The following is a 19,837-nucleotide window of genomic DNA, read 5'->3' as shown; positions in this document are numbered from 1 at the left end:
AAGCCAAGCTTATGAATGAGCCAGCAAATGAGCCATAGAACAGCTTTCCATGAATTTGTTTATGTTTACGTTTACTTATAATTTAGTTCCTCTTTTTTTTAATACGCTTAGTTCTCGATTTAAATATTAGTTATGAGGGCACAGACCAGGGCCTTGATTAGTTTCCTTCCTTTTTGCCAGGGCAAATCTCAAAAAGCATTACTTAATTATAGGATATGCAATATTTAAGCTGTTGTATTTCTAAGTGTACTCTTTCGTATTCGTGTTTCCGAAACGGAGAGCAATTTTTTCGATTTCTAAGTGTAATTTTTTCGTATCTACTCACTCGGAGAACTCCTCAATGTGCACGCACTTCCTTTATCGACGTTGTTCCATTTTAATTGTTATACAATCGTATACACATATGTATGTATTATTAACAAACAAAGAAATTGTTAACGTTTTAATGCAAAACAAACAGCAACAAAGAAACCTAAAAACAAAACAAAAACCACAAACACTATACTAAAACTTATATTGAAATAATGATAAATGATAATGATGCACTGCACAGCAGATTTTTGCACATTGCACCACCTAAAGTATATACATATGTACACAATATATTATATACTAAATATATATATATATTTTTATTGTAGTTATACACTTGAAGCGGCAAGAGAAACAAAGAAAAGCCAGTGAAGAAACCGAATTGCTGAAGAGACAGAGAGAAATGAGAGAAGAGGAAAGAAATACAAATAGGCAGAGCAAACATTTTATGGTAGGAAACGATAATTAAATAGCCGAGACTTTACAGCGTTACACAGTGCACGCCCAGAGATGCTGCAGCACGATCAAATGCCAGCGCACCTAACATTTTGCCCATATATGTATGTATGTACCACTATTGAGAAACATTGAAATATATATTATACATATGTATGTATTTAAATAAATATTTATGCCAAGTTGTCATCTAAAAATATGTATTTGCCATCTGTGGCTAATTCTTTACCATTCTGCTTGAGGATTCGATATGTTGAAGACTGTGGGGGCCACATGAACTCTCTGCCACTGGCCATGAGTTATAGAATTACTTGCCATACAAAAACTTTTGGGATATAAATAATTTCACTGCATGTAGCTACATATTTGTAAAGAAAACAAATCATTTATTCTATAATTATTCAAATTACTTTACGTGTGTACGTATTGCGGTATAGTTCTTATTATGCGATGCAATGCAAAATGCATATAAATGTACTTTCAAGATATCTGTCTAAGTATCTTGCTCAATCATGTCCATTAGCTGTAAAAACTCCTGTGAAGTTCCATCCATTTCGGTTTCTTGTTCCCCATAATTCACAAATTCAGCGTCATCATCCTTAAATGAAACAAAAACATTCGTCAGTCCATGACTTTGGATTATGTTTAGAGCTAAAAAAGACTCACCTCAAAGCCAAAGCAATTGGCGGCATTGATCTTGGAGGCTTTGGGCTCGCGTTTGACCACCACCTCCTCTTCACCATTAACCAGTTCGACGACCATGACCTGACCATCATCGCCATCCAGCTCAACCGTGAACTCTGAGGTATTTGGCTCTTCCTTAATGTGGAATGTCTTGGTGCCGCCTTGGTTCCTGAGGCGGCGGTTAATAATGACGGGCTGATTGATGGAGCTCTTTCTGGGTTGTGTGTTAATGATGACCGGACTTTTCTTAGCTTTCCCGACAGGTTTGATCTCCATGGCATCCAATATTTCATCATCATAGTTGTCCGGCTCCACGTCGGCCAGCTCAAAGTTCTCTTCTTCTTCTTCATCCATGTCAATGAATCCTTTCTCAAAGTCACGTTCGTTGACCAGAGTCACGATACTGCCATCGGGCTGTAGACGAACATTGCGACCCATTTTTAATTTCAGCCGCTCCTCGCGAGTATTCTTTGAGTCGTCATGACGCTCCATGTGCCGCATGAGATTACCCTTGTGGGTAAATGTGCGCGGACAATTCGGGCAGCTGTGCACCTTTTCGCGCGGCTCGGGTCGCTGGTATTGCTCGTTGTGCACAAGATTCATGTGGCGACGCAGCAGCTGGCGCTGACGGAACCTCTGCGGGCACATCTCGCACACGAAGGGCTTCTCACCCAAGTGGATGAGCATGTGCGAGTCCAAATGGCGCTTGGAAACAGAGGCGTACTCGCACAGCTTGCAACGATAGCATCTCTCGCCCTCGTGGGTCTTTATGTGCAGCTTGTACTGGTAGCGATCGGGCAGATTTTGCCCACAGCGCTTGCAGGGTATCGGTTTGTCTGCCGTATGCATGTGCATGACATGAAGGCGCAGATCCGCCTTCCGGCCACAGGTAGTGGGACACTGACTGCACTGGAACACGGGCTTGTCCACAACGCTGTGGATCAGTTTATGCGCCTTTAGGGAGTTGGACTGCGTGAACCGCGACTTGCAAATATCGCACTGATACTTCTTCTCGCCCGTGTGGACAACCAGATGACGCTTCAGCTTGAACATGTCCTGCGAGGCATAGGTGCAGTGGGGACACTGGTATGGCCGCTCTCCTGTGTGACAGGTCATGTGGCGTCTCAGCTTGGTCAGCTCCACCGAAGCGTAGCTGCACTCTGTGCACTTGTGGGGCTTCTCCTTGGTGTGCTTGTATCTGGTGTGTCTTATCAGCTCGCCAGTGGTCACAAAGGCGCTCTCGCAGTGCTTGCACTTGTGCGGCTTATTACCCAAATGGGTGTTCACATGGTTGACCAATCCCACATTGGTCTTGAATCCACGATCGCATATCGAGCATATGTAGGAGAACTCAGTCGCGTGTGTTTTGTTGTGACGCGAGATGAGAAACTTCTTGTTGGTCGTGTAGGCGCAATGAGAGCAGCTGAAGTGATGCGTCTTGGACGTTTTCTTCTCCACAGTTGGCACTGGTTTCAGCAAGAACTGCCTGTTGGTGATCTTCAGCTCCTGCTTGGAGTCCTCCGGTGGGTTGTCATCGAACTCATAGACCTCGCCGTGAGCCACATTGTCCAGTGCTTCTACGGCAGCATTGTCAAGGGTGTATTCCGAATTATCAGCGATATCGGCTACGACAGCTGCCTCATCTGTGTCAGCCACCAGTTCCTCCATCTCGCGCTCTATGTCAAGGGCTTCGGTCTTTGGCTCGCGCTTCGGAGAGGGAAGCTTTATTGCCTTTTTGGGCCTGCCTCTGGTACTTTTAGCAAATGTCTTTTCTGGCAGCTTGGGACTGGGACTAGCAGCAGCTACGACTGCTGCTGCACTCGCTGCTCGTACACTGATTGGCTTTGGCTCTGCTGCAGATCTTGTGACCCTTTTCGTGGAAGACTGGGCAGGCCGTAAATTGATGACTGGCGGGAAAATCTCGTTAGCTTTGATTTTGTGAATATTGTGTGTGGCTGGTACTCACCTTTGTTGGACGGCTTGCCAGCCTTTGCAGGGATGGTCTTGCTGTGTTTTTTGCTGAGTTCTTCAGCTTTTCCAGCAGTTCTTTCTGCTTTTGGGTAGTCTTGATATAGCAGTTTCCGTCGTCGTCAATGAAGTATTTGTCGCCATCATCTTCCTCTTCACCTGGATCGTAGTCCTCATCTTGCTCCGACTGATCTTCCTCAGAGGCAACAGCATATCCCTCATGGTCGTCGGTGACGCCGTCCTCGTCTCTGATTGATTTTAGAATCTTGTGCACAACTTTGTCGTCGCTGCCGTCTTCTATTTCCTTGTGGAAATTTTTCAGAAACGACTGCAGATCCTCGGATGATTTAGGCGACGATTTCGCCATCCTAATAAAGATGAAACCAAACAATTATTTAAACATTTATTTTGTATGGTGCATGGTGGCGACACACAGCGGCCTTTGTGCGTCCGCCCCCCAGCGGATGCCTATTGATTTCCACCAAACTTTCTCGACCATTGGCACTGCTTTCACTTCAATTCTCACTTTACCTAATCGATAAGTGGCTCCTACTGTATTTAAACGTTGCCTAAATTGGCTAAAATTACGTGAATAAACACACTTAAAACACTTTTTATTCTTTGCTAACAAATTCCGTCAGAGTAGCAGCTGCGCATTTTTAATAAAAGATGGCGACAAGTCGCATCATAGGCAGGGTTGATTCCACATTTTTACTAGGGCGCTCCCTCACTTGTATCGATACTATCGAACACAACCCGAGTTACATCGCAAGCAGCTGCCGATTCCCGCGCATTTTTCGCCCAAAATCTTGGTTTTTATAATTTCGCTATTTGGTTTTCACTCGCATAAAAACCACCGTAGCGGCAGGAATCTGCCAAAAAACGTGTCCTTGAGATATCCGGCATAATTTCCATTGTGAGTGCATAGCTGGCCAAGTAGTGGTAGGAAGCGTCCTTAACCTTATATTTTGTTTGTGCATTTTTTCAGTGTTAGTTTTGGTGACTAAATTTGTGAAATTAAATAGTTAATTTTGCCCAGCAACATCACAAAGCAATAATAATGCCGCGACGCAAGTACGTAACCAACAACAACAATGCCGGCGAGGCAGACGACCAGCCCACGGCGGCAAAAAAGGCGCGCACTGTTTTCATGCTGGAACTACCCAAGCGACGCCAGACTGTGGGCAGCGTGCTGGTATGCGGCACGGGCGACACCGGGCAGCTTGGCTTGGGCGAGGATATCCAGGAGCGTAAGCGGCTTTCCGTGGTGGAGAATATCCCAAATCCTGTGGATATTTGCGCTGGTGGCATGCACAGCCTCGTCCTGACGAAGAGCGGCGACATCTACTCTTTCGGCTGCAACGACGAGGGCGCCTTGGGACGCAGTTCCAGTGAGGACGGCAGCGAGTCGTTGCCCGCTTTGGTCGATTTGCCCGGCAAAGCGCTGTGCATCTCGGCGGGAGATTCGCACTCTGCGTGCATATTGGAAGACGGCAGCGTGTATGCCTGGGGATCGTTCCGCGATTCGCATGGCAATATGGGCTTGACCATCGATGGCAACAAGCGCGTTCCCGCTAACCTTTTGCCGGGAACTGTATGCTGCAGCATTGCCTCTGGCTCCGATCACTTGGTTATATTAACCACCAAAGGAAAAGTTTTACCGTCGGTTGCGCTGAGCAGGGCCAGCTGGGACGCATTTCACAGCGTTCAGTGGGCGGAGAGGGTGAGTTTTTATATTCCCACGAATGTGTGTGATCGTAAAAAGTTACAAACCATTTTGTTTTCCTTTCACCAGGTCGCCGGGGCAAGCGCGATCTACTTCGACCAGACGAGCTAATACTGAAGCGTACCAAGCCGTTCGAGGCCATATGGGCCACCAATTACTGTACTTTCCTGCGGGAATCACAAACAGAGACTATCTATGCAGTTGGCTTGAACAACTTCAAGCAGCTGGCGTACGAGAAGGATGTGGAAGTGGTTTTGTATCCCATTGCGAGTAAGCTGAAAGACATCAAGCAGATTACTGGCGGTGTCCATCATACACTATTTCTGAAGAGCGATCAAAAGTGTTATGCCGTTGGTCGTCCAGAGTATGGACGCCTGGGCCTGGGCGAAAAGGCGGATGTGGTGGACCAATTAACGCCCGCTAATAAGCTGTCGAACAACATTGTCCATGTGGGTTGTGGCGAAGTCTCTTCGTATGCCATCACTGAAGACGGCAAGCTATATTCGTGGGGCATGGGCACCAATTACCAGCTGGGTGTAGGCGATGGCGATGATGAACTGGAGCCGGTGCTTGTCAGCAGCAAGAACACACAAAACAAGAAGATGCTGCTTGCATCGGGCGGTGGCCAGCACGGTCTGTTTTTGGTCGAGGCTGATGCGAAGGAGCAAAAGGAAAATGTGCCAACAGCAGGTACGAGCGCCAAGAAGGACAATGCTCCTCTTCCCGCTCCGACTGCATCCGAGGAAACAGCAGCCAACTATAAAACTCCACCGAAGAAGGCCGCTGCCAAGCGAGGAGCAGCTGCTGCCGCAAAGGAGGAAAGCGAAATAGTTATTGCAGAAGCCACAAGCACCAAGAGTGACACGAGTCCTACTCCTCCATCGCCAACTTACCCCAAGGAAACTGCCAAGGGTGGTGCATCAAAATCTAAAACTCCACCGAAGAAGGCCGCTGTCAAGCGAGGAGGATCCAAAAAGAAGTAAAACTTAAGAATAATTGAATAAAAGTTGACTACACCCAATTTGTTTTTGGTCGCATTTAGCGGCTCCTACGCTTATCCTAATTAAGAAATGTTTACGCCTGATCCCGAGATTCCCGAGACACGATACAGATTATTGTTTATATCAGAAAATAGTTGTATGGTAAATTTTTGTTTTCCGTTTGTGTATCTGGGAAATCCAACGACTGGCGATAGATTCCTTTATTACACTAATAAAACAAATGATTTGTTTAAATAATTTGATAACGTTCGATTTGTACAAAACATTAGTAAAATTTTGTATTTAAATGTTGAAATGAAACAAGTCTCGATTTGTTTTACTTACTAATTAACTGTTTTACTCCGTAATGTTTTCAGGTTTATAATTTACAAAAGACAAATATCATATATAAAACTATAAATTCTTGGCTCAAGCGGGGAGAGAGAGATTGCTGATGGTATTGTTGGATCAGGGGACAGGTATTTAATTTAAGAGGCAAGCTAGGATCAACCATTTACTCATATATTCAATTATGAGGAATATAACTGGAATTTTGTACGCATTTTAAGCATATTGTACATAGTCGATAGTGATTTTGGCATTACTACAAATAACACGGCTGTCGTTGATTGCCTTCGGCGACGCCTGAATTGAGTGTAGCTAGGGATGTTGAATCGGCCTGATTTTCGTCGTAGGTATTGCCCAGGTAGAAGCTGACGAACAGGATGCCGCATAGCAGTGAGAGCGAGAGGAAGAGACGCATAAATTTGCGTGCAAATGCAATTAGACCAAGCAGATGACCGCCGCCAGCTACACCGCCGCTCAGTTGATGTCCGTTGCAGCTGCGCCTCAGTTGCAGCTGGGCCTGGATGAGTGCCTCCAAACAGTCAATGTAGTCGGCATCGCTGTAGTCCAGTCCCAGGTCCATCAAATCAAAAGCACATGCACAGTTTTCTAGTTCGTGGCAGTTGTGGCTATTAATGCTTTTGTGATTGGCATTCTCATCCTGCTTGGTCAGATTACAAGGGAACAGTAAATATTATTTGCGCTTAGCGGAGCAAAAAGCGGCAGATTGGCCGAAACCTGCACCAGGGAAATAATGGACATAATATAGAAACCCGACAGCAGCAGACAGCACCAGTAGCAGTAGCAAGTTCAAATACTGTATGCGATTGCCATTATTTACGCTCCTGGACAGTGACTTGAATTGGGCCTGCAACTGCAATAGGTAAACGGGTTAACACACATTCGCTTACTGGTTAGTGAAAGAAATATCCTACGTCCGATTTTCCGTCTTTTCCACAGCCCAAAGAGGTTTCGCTTGCTATCTTGTCGGAGCACTTGGCTGTCATATCTTCAAAGCGACATACCAAACGATGCTGCTCCACGTCCGGCCCATCTGTGCACGCGTTCCGCCACAGGTCTGTCACATCTGCTCCAGCACAGTGGCCGGGGGCCAGCATGGCCATCACCAGGAATTTGTCTTTGCTATCTCCTCTCAGCTTGTATTCCGACTTGAGCCAAATACTTATTTCGGCTTTCTCATTGGGCGATATGATGCCGCATCGTGGACGCACGCGGAACTTTTCTGGCGATGTGGTTTGTATCTGAATATAAAAAAAAAGATTTAATCAGCGCTAAGGGGCTAGAGACGAGACTAACTCACCTTAAAGGTCACTGGCACCTTGGCGATGGACTTGAAGTGCACCGTGGCCTCCGCATTTTTAGGATCGAAGTTGACAAACTCTTTCTGCTCCAGTTGCAACATGCCTGATAATAAAATTGTATATTATGTGGCTGAGTTATATAAAATTTATTTAATAAAACGAAATTTAGGAAACTGCTCGAAAGATTCAACTGAAGTGACGATACATGAAATACTACTTTATAAATATGACACTAGAAGCAGTTCATGTGGATTTTCTCAAAAGATTGATTTTGATTTGCTTACCCTCTGTTGGGGTGTGCATGTCTCCAATGTTGGACTCCTTCAGCACCATGGGAGCGGTGTTGGCAAAGTGTACCTGTCGATTACAGAAAACAAGTTAGAATGGATGCAATGCTGATGGAACTGCCCGTCGCCGCCCCCGCTTATTCTTTGCGCCCTCCTATTCCAACCACTGGCCGGCAGGCTTTTTGTGTCGTACGTGCTTGGCAATGGCGTTTTTCACAAGGGCCTCTCTCCCCTTTTATAGAACCCTTGAGTTCGCATCGACGAAGGTTCCACTTGTATTGTGGAGGCCATCATCTCGTAAATCGGTTTCATATTGCATTCTAAAACAATCATAGCCGGATGCTGACGGTCAGTATACGACAGCAATGACATCTGTGTATGGTTTATCAATAAGGAACGGCTTTGTCCTTTACGTAAGTTGTACTTTGTCAACACTTACGCTTAATTTATATCCAGACAGATTGGTAAATTTTAATTAAATATGCAATGCATTTATTGTATATACGCAATTATTGTATCTGTGATATACCGCAATATACCAAATGGGTGGTTAAATATACTATATTATATACCGATATACAAAAACTCTTAACCCACTTAACACTCTATTTAAACTAGAGAATAGAATCAGTTAAATCGCTTAAATTGTATATTCTTCTTGTAGATCAATTATTTATCTTTAATTATTTAATTATCTTAGTATTAATTCTTTCTACATAAACAATCCAATAAAGGGAGTGCTTTAGAGTAGCCAATCTTGTAGAAAGTTGATTCATTAAACGAACACAACTATATTTTTGACGCTGGGAAACCTAGTTGGCTAGTAAAATTAGATCGAGTATCAAAATTAAGGAATATGATTTCCAATCAAAATAGATTACCTATAACCCATTGGACCCCCCACGAGCGGTCGACCGGCTGCACCGCGTTAGTGAATATATGCAAAGCGTTAGTGCATTACTGACTATCGTGAAATTAGTTTGTAGTTCAGTTGAAAACGGCTGTACTTTACGTTGGAACCGGTTCTAAAGCTTCGAATAAAACAAAACACTTGGCGGGACGAAACTTTAAACAATCCGTTCTTTTGTTTAAACTGTGTAAACAGCAGATATCCATACAACAATATGCAAGGCGAAACGTGTGTTGAATTGCAATTCGATTCACTTACACGCATGCACCACATGATCACTCACAAACTCACAGACATAAAACGCCATACATACAACGTAAAACTGAGGCCAATCTTTTATTGAAATGCTGTCACATATGCTAATAGTTCCCGGTAAGTAAGTTTTATATGATTATACAGGTTTTATTTAAAACACCGAACAATGATGCCCAAACAATATAGCGCGAGTTTACCGTACCAGACACACACACATACCAATGCATGCGGTATGTACGTACCCTAGGCATGTTGGCTTAAAAATGAATATCAATTGGGTGTATAACAATACAGCTTCCGCCTCTTCTCTTGGTTTCTGCTTCTCGTTGTTGTTTGTTAATCACAATTGCACATTAAACACTGCAGATGCACATGAAGACACAGATTTTAAGCAATTGAACAGCGTAACGTAAAAATGAGGTTGTTTGCGTTGGAATAAAATAAAGACTAGATGGTGACGACCGAAACACAAATGAAAAAGCACACAAGAAAAACGACACGAAAGCTTTTGGACACACAGCTGGTCTGGTGGTTGCTCTTCCTCTTCCTCTTTCTCCGTTCTGCGATCAGCTTCTTCCAGCTGTTGCTCGGAACATGAATTGAAACTGAAAGCGAATGAAAGTGCAGTTACAAATGAGTGGGGGTGCAATAAATGTGGATACATAGAAAGCATGAGTGTGTGCGGATGTATGTTCAATGTAGTGTGTAGTTCTGTAGGGGGTACAGGAATACCCTACAAATTATGCCCATATGGCTGTTCTGTTTTTTACGGGTCAATGGTTTGCGCTTGGCGGCGCTTCGCTGACCGACGACCCCGAAAGTTTAATAATATGTCAAATAAATGACTATAAATAGCGCCAGTAATGTGTGCCCATACACTGAGCGAATCACTGCAGGCATATCCGTAAAGCAAAAGGCTCATCAGTAGGGCTTTTTCTCTCAGTGTTTGGCAACACACGCAAGCAGCGCACCCTGAATCAATACACACCGAGAATGTAAATCAATTATGGAGAAAGCTATAGGTCGCTAGCGTGCTGGGTCAGAAAAGCAATTAGAGGACCTCAACATTTTCCGGCTAAGTCCAAATGGAACACTCCCAACAGCCGGACAATGTTCGAGATTTTGTTGTGTTTGATGTCTCGTGTGTGTTTATGTGTTTCCCTTTTTGCTCACTCACCTTCTTGTCGCCGCCCAGGACGAGCTGGTCATCGTCGGTGCTGGCGACTGGCTTTGATGCCTCCACCCGCTTCGTTTCGGCCACAAAGCTGTACTCGTAGTTGTCGCTGCCACCCCAGCTGGCCAGGCAGCTGTCCTTGAGTATATACTGCCCGATGTCCTTTTTCGATATCATTTTCAGAATCTCAACCGCCTTGGGCGGCAGCAAGGCCTTGATGACCTTAAAGGCAGCTAAGGAGGTGAGGCAGAAAGTCGCGGTTAATGTCCAGGTGAAAGTTCAAAGTTGACTGCTTACCGTTCAGCACCCAGGCCAGTTCAAACACCAAAATATAGTTCAGGGCATTGGGGTAGTACATTTTGAACGTCTCCACAATGCGCTTGACAAAGTCCAGATCCATGGTGGCCAGACCCGTGCCCGCCATGTCGAAGAATATGGTCATCTGGGTCATGTGCTTCTCCCGCTGGGTCCTCTCCACCCAGTAGACCACAATGCGAATTAGTTCGTCCAGACTCTTGGACTTACTGTGCAACCTGACGCGGAAAACCAGCAATGGTTTGCCATCCACATCGTTGCTATGCACAAACACGGAACCCTCCTTCAGATACTCCTGGTTCAATTTACTCTCGTCCAGATCATTCGCCCCGTACGACTGGCGCCAGGCGCAGGTCTCCCAAAGCTTGGTCATGGACACCTCCATATCCAAGTCATACATTTCCAGGAATCGCTGCAGCCAGACATGATCGTTGCGAATGCGATCAATATCAACAGGATGGAATGGAGCTGACAAGGGGTTTAAGTTTAAATTGTTATTGCAAGCTGAGTTCTGTTTATGTCAACGGGAAAAATAGCAAACGAGAACCCCAAAGGGTTTGCCATCTACTCTGATTTTCTCTTCTAATCTCTGATTGCATAGCAATTATTTGCTCATAGAAATATAATCTCTGTTTATACGAGAACGATAAACTAAGAACGCAGCTGGGCTCGTTGTGATCTCAGTTTTCGCTGGCATCGCCTGAGCACAGATTACTCATGAACCTCAAATTACAGGTCTAGTTGATTCGAGGAAATGTTCTACGCTCCATTCTATATTTAACTAATTAAGTAGACATAGTTAGATTTCCCAGTTCATACAAATGCAGCCTTTCAGTGCATTGCAGTGAGATCTCTATAGTTTGTATGTTTATTTAGTTGAACAAAAATGAACCGATAAAATATACAGTTGATTCGAGCGACTCGTTTTGCGCCACGGGGTACTGCCAGTATAAACAAAAGATTCACCAAAAACTGCAATAATTCTAGTTGCTATACAGTAAAACCTGTCACATATGGAACATTCATTTAGGTATACAATTTAAGCTAAAGCACATAAAATCCATTAGTCACAGACACTTGACTACTTATGTTTGTACGTTGCACTTTGTATCTGGCTGGTACTTCAAGTACATTTTATCTCACCTGCTGGCGGTGTTGTGGCATATTTGGCTTTGAACCTTTCACGCAGTTCCTCAATCTGTTCCGGTGTCACCTCCTTGACCTTAATGCCCATGTTGTGAACGGTTAAAAACTCGGTTAAAATGCGCACTCGAAACCAGCGACGACTGTCGACCAACTAAACATTGAACTCTCCTCTCAGCAAACACTATTTCTATTCCAGTGCTTTATCCTAATCGCGTTTCTGTTTCTAATCATTAATCGTTAACCACTTTCGCTGCCCGCTTTAGTATGCGATTAGATTTCAGACTGCCAATCAATATTATTGTTAACAGAGGCACCAACAACAATTGTACTTTGTATATTGTCAACGAGCTGAAAGCAAACGACGAGGCCGAGAGCTGTGTGCAAGTGCGTTCCACGAGCGCGTGCAGGCAACTGGCTAACGGTGTCGACAGAGGGCTATCAACGATCGCCAGTCGTTGGGCACTCGTTGGGAGTCCACTGGCGTGCGGGGCGAATGTGGAGCAGCACCACAATACACTCGATTGGTTGGGAGGCTTCCCAAAAGGGCAGTGGCAAGCCCCCGCCTCTGTCCCGCTCCAGCCCGCACCCGTGCCTCTGCAATAGAACGTGATCGTGGGGGCGAGCAAATGCTCAGCTGCATTTCAATTAGCTTCGAGTCAAAGCTTCACTCAGCTTTTTTTCAATGATTTGGAAAGCTTGTACTCTGGATGGGTTTTGGAATAGGGAATCCATCGGTAATGAGTCAGTAATTAGTAGTTCTGACAATAAATATCGTATTATTTACACACTCTTATACAGTTTAGGGTTTTCTATGTGATTTTGTTTCTAGACGAATTTGTACTCGTACTCGTCATTGCCGCCCCACAGCGCCAGGCAGTTATCCTTGTCCACATACTCGGTGACATCCTTCTTGGTGGTCACGCGCAGAATCTCCAGGGCTTTGGCGGGCAAGAAGGTCTTGACCAGTTTGAAGGCAGCTGGAGGCAAAATATTTGGATTATTTCATGTAGAATATCTTAAAAAAATAATCCCAAAACTTACCATTTAGCAGGAAGGGCAGCTCGTGCACCAGGATATAGTTGGGCACGTAGGGATATTTTGTCTCAAAAAGATTAACAATGTTCTTGATAAAGTCGATGTCCATGTTGCCCAGACCGGAGCCAGTCATGTCCATGAAAATGGTGATCCTTTCAAGGTTATTCTCACGGTGAATGCGCTCGATCCAGTACACGACAAGACGCAGAAGGTCGTCCGCGTTCTTGCTCTTCGAGTGCTTCTTTATGCTGATAATTAGCAGCGGCTTGCCATCCTTGTCCTTGTTGTGTGCATAGATCGAACCTTCGTGCAGATACTCCTGGTTCACATTGCTCTCGTTAATGTTGTACACGCCGTAGCTCTGGCGCCAAGCCAAGTTTTCCCAGAGTTTGGTGAGGGTCTTCTCCACATCGAGGTCAAAGGCCTCCAGCAGCTTTGTAATCCACAAATCGCTGTCAGTGATGCGCTTCAGATCCTCAGGAAGGAAGGCATCTAAGGAGGAGACACGATTAGGATTGCTGGATTTGCAAATTGTTGCTCCCTTTGCTCGCTTACCTGCTGGCGGCTCCGACTTCAGTTTCTGTAGAAACTTTGTCTTCACTTCGGCAACCTGTTCGGCTGTTGGCAGTACTCCTCGGGGCATTTTGCTTCTTGTGGCTCTACCGGCTGAATGAATGATCGCTGACAGGTGCTCCTTCGATTTATACCAGATAGTTTTCCCCCAATGGATTGGCTTTGGCTTCCTTATCGCTTCCGCTGCTGCTAGTACTTGGACTTGGACTTTTCGTAGTACTCCAGTAGAATGATCTTTCCAGTGTGCGGGCTAATCAGCAACTGACAGCCACGAACGCTCAACACTGTGCACTCTGGTCCGCTTGTTGCGCTGCGATCATGTAAATGACTCAATGCGGGTGGGGGGCAACGAGCAGTCGCGGGCCTGTTCTTTAATCAATATAAAATACAACACACAGCCCGCAGCGAAAGCGAGATAGTGAGAGTGCACGATACTGGTCTGGTCTGTGCTGGGGGTGGAGAGAAACCCCCGCCCGTCAATTGCGATAAGCAGAGCAAACATACCCCACCTACCGTCACAGTCTTTGGGGGCCGCTGCTCCGTTCTTAATGGAAGACTTTGGGAATCGGTTTTATTACCGCCGCTGCTGTGGTTTGTCTCTGGGATATATTGTCTGACTTCTATGGGAACTTGCAATACATTTTGGAGAGCTATTGATTTAGTTTGTGGAAAATCTTTGTGGTTTTACTACGAATCGAAATGACAAGCTAAGTTTACTAAGATCATTATTTCTGCCCTTTCAAAAGGTACAATTCAGTATTGAAGTTTTCCACTCTACCATATTAGATTTATTAAGGGTACTTTTTGCAATCAATGGATTAATCAGCTAAACTGATTAAACGTGCGCAGATAAAGCCACTTTTTATATGACTCAAAACAGGATTCGCAGTGCTGATTGCAGTAGCTGCATGGGAGCCCGATTAAAACAGAGTACAGCCATAAATGGTGGATCTATTTATAACTATCAGATATAGAAAAGTTTCACATTAATCTGAGTATTGCTGAATGCTTAGCCAGTCCGAAGGTTTGCCCAGAACAAGATTATATTTGCAATTATCGCTCGTACCTCTAGTCGTACTCATTTATGTACATTTTAATGGGCGTTGCTAATTACTTGGGGTAATTAGACAATCGGTTGATATTTTTTACAAGCTAAGAGTAAATATTCCATAAGAACCATGTCTATTATTTATTTGGTGACTTTAATCAATTTTTGAAGTCAATATTTTGAATAAGCTTTTTCTGTTCATTGTTGACATTGAAAATGGGACGAGCGGGTGTCAGCGAGGCAATAACAAAGCGAAAAAGTGAAATTTACATATCGAAAAAGAGCTTTCCCTGTTGGATGCCTTTGGACCAACATCCACGAACTTTTGCCCCAGTTGTGATGTTTACGTGAAAACGTGCGTTTGGAGAGCCAACGTCCTCGCTCTGGTTCGCGTTCCCCCGTTCTGTCCGATGCGGATGCAGTGCAGCATTTACTGAGATCGTCATCACAAGATGAAGTTCGCCGAGCATCTGACGGCCCACATAACGCCCGAGTGGCGTAAGCAATATATCAGCTATGAGGTAAATGCCACAACATTTCTCCTCACCCGATCCAAGTGCGGAAAAATCTGTATCTGTGTGGCATGTGGTGTGCTTTTTCTGGCTGTCATCTGGCTCTGCCTGCTGTCACTGACAGCTTTCGGCGCGCGCGGCAAATCTCGCGCAGGCGCAGAACTGTCAAATCCGACAGCTTTCTGACACAGTGGCTCTTCTGTTGTGCTTGCCCTGGACGTAAACAAAAGGCAAAAAAGAGGCCAAAGAGTGGATGAAGGAGAGCAAACATTTGTGGCACACGAACAGTGAGTGGGAAAAGTTAAACGACCAACTGTTTCCACTGGCAGCGATGTATCGGATTGTGGCGAAATTTTCCATGTAAAAATATGTAAAGTCCTGAAATTGAATATTTTTATAGGAAATGAAGGCCATGCTGTATGCCGCCATCGAGCAATCGCCATCCGCAGAGCTGGTGGAGCGTGAGATGGTCACGAGGTACTTTGCCAAATTCGATGAGGAATTCTTCCACTACTGCGACCGGGAGCTGGCCAAGATCAACACATTCTACTCGGAGAAGATGGCCGAGGCCACACGCAAATATGGCAATCTGCGCAGCGAGCTGACAGAGGCCCTGGAAATGGGCCATCCAAAGAAGCTGCCGGCCTGGAAGCGGCGCACGCCGCTGGGCAAGAAGAATGTGCCCGCACGCAAGTTACAGGATCTCAAGTTGGCATTTAGCGAGTTCTATCTGGGCCTGATACTGCTCCAGAACTATCAGAATCTCAATTTCACGGGCTTCCGCAAGATCCTCAAGAAGCACGACAAATTGCTGAGCGTGGACTACGGCGCACGATGGCGCACCGATCATGTGGAGGCGGCGCATTTCTATACGAACAAAGACATAGATCGGCTCATCCAGGAGACGGAGCAGGCCGTCACGCAGGACATCGAGGGCGGTGATCGGCAGCGGGCCATGAAGCGACTGAGAGTGCCGCCGCTGGGAGAACAGCAGAGCCCGTGGACCACCTTCAAGGTGGGCCTCTTCTCCGGCGCCTTTGTGGTGCTCTTCATAACGGTTGTGATTGCCGCCATGTTCTACGGCTTTGGCGAGAACTGGCGCGTGGGTCTTCGAATGTTCCGTGCACCATTCCTCATCATCGAGTGCCTCTTCCTCTGGGGCGTGAACGTCTATGGCTGGCGCTCTTCGGGTGTGAATCATGTGCTGATCTTTGAGCTGGATCCGCGCAATCACCTGTCCGAGCAGAACATCATGGAGGTGGCCTCGGTGTTCGGTGTCATCTGGGCCTGCTGTGTGCTCAGCTACATCTTCTGCGATCCGCTGGGCATTCCACAGTATGCGGCACCCTTGATACTCTACACCCTGATGGCTGCCTTCCTGCTGAATCCCACCAAGACGTTCCATCACGAGGCGCGCTACTGGGCGTTGCGCGTTCTCTTGCGCGTGATCATGGCCCCGTTTTGCTTTGTGAATTTCGCCGACTTCTGGCTGGCCGATCAGCTGAACAGCATGGTGCCAGCCTTTCTGGATATACCCTTCTTGATATGCTTCTTTGGTCGCAGCCCCACATGGCAAAAGGCAGGCAAGGGTAAGCAGCAGCCCCATGTCCTTGTTAGCAATTAACTCTGATTGTTGTCTTATTCCCGCCCCTAAGCTGGCAGCCACTGCGTGGAATATGTCTCCCTGCTGCATCCCATTGTGGCCATCCTGCCCGCGTACTTCCGTTTCGCGCAGTGCATACGTCGATATCGTGACACGAAAGAGTCATTTCCGCATCTGGTCAACGCAGCGAAGTATGCCACATCATTCTTTGTGGTAATTTTCGCCCACAAATATCATACGACAACGGGTAAGTGGATTCATTATGCGAGTTGCCACGAGTTCATTAGGACCAAACGGACAAACACGCACAGGCACAGGCCACAAGCCACAAGCCCCACTTGATGCGTGTTGTTTACGGTCCGTTGCCAATTAGAGCCATCTCCATGGTCAGCCTCAAAATTCATGTAGATTTTATTTGGCCTTCGAGCACGTAGCATCTCGCTCCCTCTCATGCTCTCTTACTGTCCCACTGATTTGCAGATACCTATCCACTGTCGAAGGAGAATCCCTGGTTCTATTGCTGGATTACGGCAGCAATTTTCTCCTCCTGCTACGCCTACACATGGGACATCAAAATGGACTGGGGCCTCTTCGACTCCAAGGCGGGCGACAATCGATTCTTGCGTGAGGAAATCGTTTATTCATCGACGGTGAGTAGTCATCCCCCTGTGGAATGGGGACCCACCGCAAATAATGGCCACAATAAATATTTGGCCAAATGGCACGTAAGAAAATCATTCAATATGCCCCACTCCTCCTTGCCCCAACCTCCGCAGTGGTTCTACTACTTTGGCATAATTGAGGATTTAATATTGAGGTTCAGCTGGACGCTGTCCATGAGCCTCATCGAGGCTGGCTACATCGAGGGTGATGTAATGATGACCATTCTCAGTCCCCTGGAGGTGTTCCGTCGCTTCATTTGGAACTACTTTCGGCTGGAGAACGAGCATCTCAACAATGTGGGCAAGTTCAGGGCCGTGCGGGACATATCCGTTGCTCCACTCGATTGTTCAGATCAGGTAAATACCCGTAAAAGTGTGAAGATTCATAGATAAACATTCATTTGCACTCTTTTCTTTTTAGACCACAATTCTACGCATGATGGACGAAGCGGATGGTGTGCTGAACCGAAGGCGTGGCAAGGCCGCAGTCGGCAAGAGCGGCACCAAGAAGAACAAGCAGGAGCAACGTCTGCTGCTGCAAGGCGAATCCATCGAGGATCTATGCGCCTAGGCAATCCCACAGTCCCAATTACGATAACATCTCTATGTGCACAAATATTCGGTTAAAGCTAATAAAGCTCTACAGTTGCATTTTCCGCACGGAAATCTACGGACAAGAACTGCATTTCTGGCTCAATGGATATTGATTGGGGCCTGCGTAGCCACTAAAACTGAATACAACTATATCCCAGTCACTGCAAATGTTAGGGGAGGTGTGGGTGGGGACTTGTCCGGACAAGGCTCACAATTTGCGTGACAAATTTGCAACGACAATGTTTGGGTAACATTCAGATTTAGTTTGTGTTCGGTTGCCTTGTTGCGTGCGTGTGTCCCAAAAATACATTTTGCTTGGCAATTTATTCCACTTGATTGTTCTGGTTGTCATGGCAAGTTCATCTACGTAAGTGCCACCAGCTAGCTGGCCATGCACATATGTTTGTGACTCTGATTATTTCCCACATGTTTGTGATGTCCCACATCCTAAATCACTGAAACGAATGACCAACGTTGGACATGTAGCTGTCGCTTTTTACTGACAACCCACAGCTGCTTCTAAATTTCACAGAGTTTCTCCTCTTTAAAGTACATTTACGGCTTTCAATAAATTTGATGTATTTCGCCCACAGGCACCCAAGGGAAATACCCAAGAAAAGGTTTTCCCTTTGCAGCTGTGGCATATGGCATTGGTTGTTTGGCCGATTGATTGATTGATGCGTTTGCGCTTCAATTCGTAATAATTATTTAACATAACTTGACAGGGCATTTGCCTGCCTGCTGATTACGTTATCAATTTTTCCATAACGATTATAGACCAGCTTTCGCTCTATAAATTGTACATAACTATTTTGCGTTAAATTGCATCCAATTAACAATCCTTAAGCCCGTTAGCGCTGTAACACAATAAATAAATGGTACTCCAGTTAACCGCAAAAACGATTCTCCGACTGTACCCACCACAGTTCCAACTTTTTGCGGGCTGTCATGGCCAAATGGCTGTAATAAATGATTTTTCCATTTAATACGAACACAATTTAATAATAAAAATGGTAAAAAAGGCAAACTTAGTTATATAACTTGTTGCCAAAAAACCTTTCCATGTTCCCCACTCCCCTCGCAGCAGTTGAAAAGTTTGTGGAAGTGACTTTAAGTGCTCGGGGATTGATTGTATTGTCAATGTTCATGCTACATATTTTTGTTGCAGCTGCAGTTTGATTGTTTTAAGTTAAAAACTTTATTCTGAAGGGTTATTCAGTAGCACGACAGTTGACATGTGTCTGAAATTCATGGCAAATGTCAGCTCATATTTGCAAATGGAGAGACAGACGATGCGTCGCATGTAGGAAAGGATTTTTGTGAATAAAACTTCCATTTGGGTTAGCAATTTTATTGATTACCCAGCAGAATATTCCCGGAATCCCTTGGGCACACAGATTAACGTTAAATACACCTTTTTGTTTATCAATTTTCCAAAGGTAAAAATTCATCAGATAAACTTTTCATTTCCTTTTTTTTGGCATCCTCTCCGATTGGGTCTCCCTCCCGCTGTAGGTTTCGTTTGGAAAGCGGATTATATCACGGATACATTTTTACATTTATGAAATACATTTTTCATACAATTCCCTTATCCAAAAATGTGTTGTAATTTTGTTGCCTGGCAATGCCAGAAGCTGCAACGCGTGGGCCATTAGGAGCGAGCCATTTTCAAATGGGGCTGGGGAATTTTTCCATTTAGGAAATCTCTCTGGATGCCAAAATGTCGTAGGATATCCCTTGATGCCAATCTCTCATGGACGAGTGCCTGTTTTCCCCGCACTCTGTGCAGAGATAAGCAAACCCTTTTCCGAGAGAGAGATAGCAAGAGTACGAGTGTTTTTATTAGCCTGAGGGGCGTGCCATTATTTAGCGGCATTTAATTCTAAAAAAACCTCGAGATGGACCCACATGATAAGAGCCTTGGCATCTG

The 19,837-nt window shown here is 45.4% G+C and overlaps 5 protein-coding genes across 9 annotated transcripts; 2 read left to right on the top strand and 3 right to left on the bottom strand.

The window, feature by feature from the left end:
* Positions 1–1,130: 1,130 nt before the first annotated feature.
* On the bottom strand, positions 1,131–4,094 carry LOC117893289 (transcriptional repressor CTCF). Of its 2 annotated transcripts, none has more exons than XM_034799858.1 (4): positions 3,952–4,094; positions 3,415–3,788; positions 1,435–3,359; positions 1,131–1,366 (listed from the first exon to the last, which is right to left on the bottom strand). In XM_034799858.1, the coding sequence occupies exons 2-4, from the start codon at positions 3,785–3,787 to the stop codon at positions 1,262–1,264; spliced, it is 2,403 nt and encodes an 800-aa protein (XP_034655749.1). In that variant the 5' UTR covers position 3,788; positions 3,952–4,094; the 3' UTR covers positions 1,131–1,261. The 2 variants fall into 2 exon arrangements, with proteins under 2 accessions (XP_034655749.1, XP_034655748.1); XM_034799857.1 differs by having other exon boundaries at positions 3,419–3,788.
* A 69-nt stretch (positions 4,095–4,163) lies between these two features.
* Positions 4,164–6,382, top strand: LOC117895495 (regulator of chromosome condensation). The gene is given in 4 exon segments (XM_034803190.1): positions 4,164–4,336; positions 4,409–5,072; positions 5,075–5,143; positions 5,216–6,382. Coding segments are annotated over 3 exon segments (1,575 nt in total). The 5' UTR covers positions 4,164–4,336; positions 4,409–4,480; the 3' UTR covers positions 6,130–6,382.
* A 75-nt stretch (positions 6,383–6,457) lies between these two features.
* On the bottom strand, positions 6,458–12,431 carry LOC117895500 (motile sperm domain-containing protein 2). 2 transcript variants are annotated; one of them, XM_034803196.1, is made up of 7 exons: positions 11,878–12,300; positions 10,717–11,202; positions 10,423–10,652; positions 8,078–8,150; positions 7,793–7,896; positions 7,407–7,733; positions 6,458–7,345 (listed from the first exon to the last, which is right to left on the bottom strand). In XM_034803196.1, the coding sequence occupies exons 1-7, from the start codon at positions 11,966–11,968 to the stop codon at positions 7,166–7,168; spliced, it is 1,491 nt and encodes a 496-aa protein (XP_034659087.1). In that variant the 5' UTR covers positions 11,969–12,300; the 3' UTR covers positions 6,458–7,165. The 2 variants fall into 2 exon arrangements, with proteins under 2 accessions (XP_034659087.1, XP_034659088.1); XM_034803197.1 differs by lacking the exons at positions 6,458–7,345; positions 7,407–7,733; positions 7,793–7,896; positions 8,078–8,150 and adding an exon at positions 9,565–9,850 and having other exon boundaries at positions 11,878–12,431.
* LOC117895488 (xenotropic and polytropic retrovirus receptor 1) lies at positions 8,875–17,987 on the top strand. 3 transcript variants are annotated; one of them, XM_034803179.1, is made up of 6 exons: positions 8,875–9,362; positions 15,449–16,637; positions 16,704–16,898; positions 17,132–17,301; positions 17,428–17,670; positions 17,735–17,987. In XM_034803179.1, exons 2-6 carry the CDS (start codon positions 15,452–15,454, stop codon positions 17,882–17,884), a joined length of 1,944 nt encoding a protein of 647 aa, XP_034659070.1. In that variant the 5' UTR covers positions 8,875–9,362; positions 15,449–15,451; the 3' UTR covers positions 17,885–17,987. The 3 variants fall into 3 exon arrangements, with proteins under 3 accessions (XP_034659070.1, XP_034659071.1, XP_034659069.1); XM_034803178.1 differs by lacking the exon at positions 8,875–9,362 and adding an exon at positions 14,849–15,057; XM_034803180.1 differs by lacking the exons at positions 8,875–9,362; positions 17,735–17,987 and adding an exon at positions 14,846–15,057 and having other exon boundaries at positions 17,475–17,653.
* LOC117895518 (motile sperm domain-containing protein 2) lies at positions 12,630–14,145 on the bottom strand. Its single transcript, XM_034803222.1, has 4 exons — positions 14,002–14,145; positions 13,471–13,932; positions 12,922–13,407; positions 12,630–12,857 (listed from the first exon to the last, which is right to left on the bottom strand). Exons 2-4 carry the CDS (start codon positions 13,556–13,558, stop codon positions 12,706–12,708), a joined length of 726 nt encoding a protein of 241 aa, XP_034659113.1. The 5' UTR covers positions 13,559–13,932; positions 14,002–14,145; the 3' UTR covers positions 12,630–12,705.
* Positions 17,988–19,837: the final 1,850 nt, after the last annotated feature.

This window comes from Drosophila subobscura, chromosome J (genome assembly GCF_008121235.1).
Source record: "Drosophila subobscura isolate 14011-0131.10 chromosome J, UCBerk_Dsub_1.0, whole genome shotgun sequence".
Taxonomy (NCBI): Eukaryota; Metazoa; Arthropoda; class Insecta; order Diptera; family Drosophilidae; genus Drosophila; species Drosophila subobscura.
The sequence above is the reverse complement of the archived record's forward strand: the minus strand, read 5'-3'. Positions and strand labels throughout refer to the sequence as shown.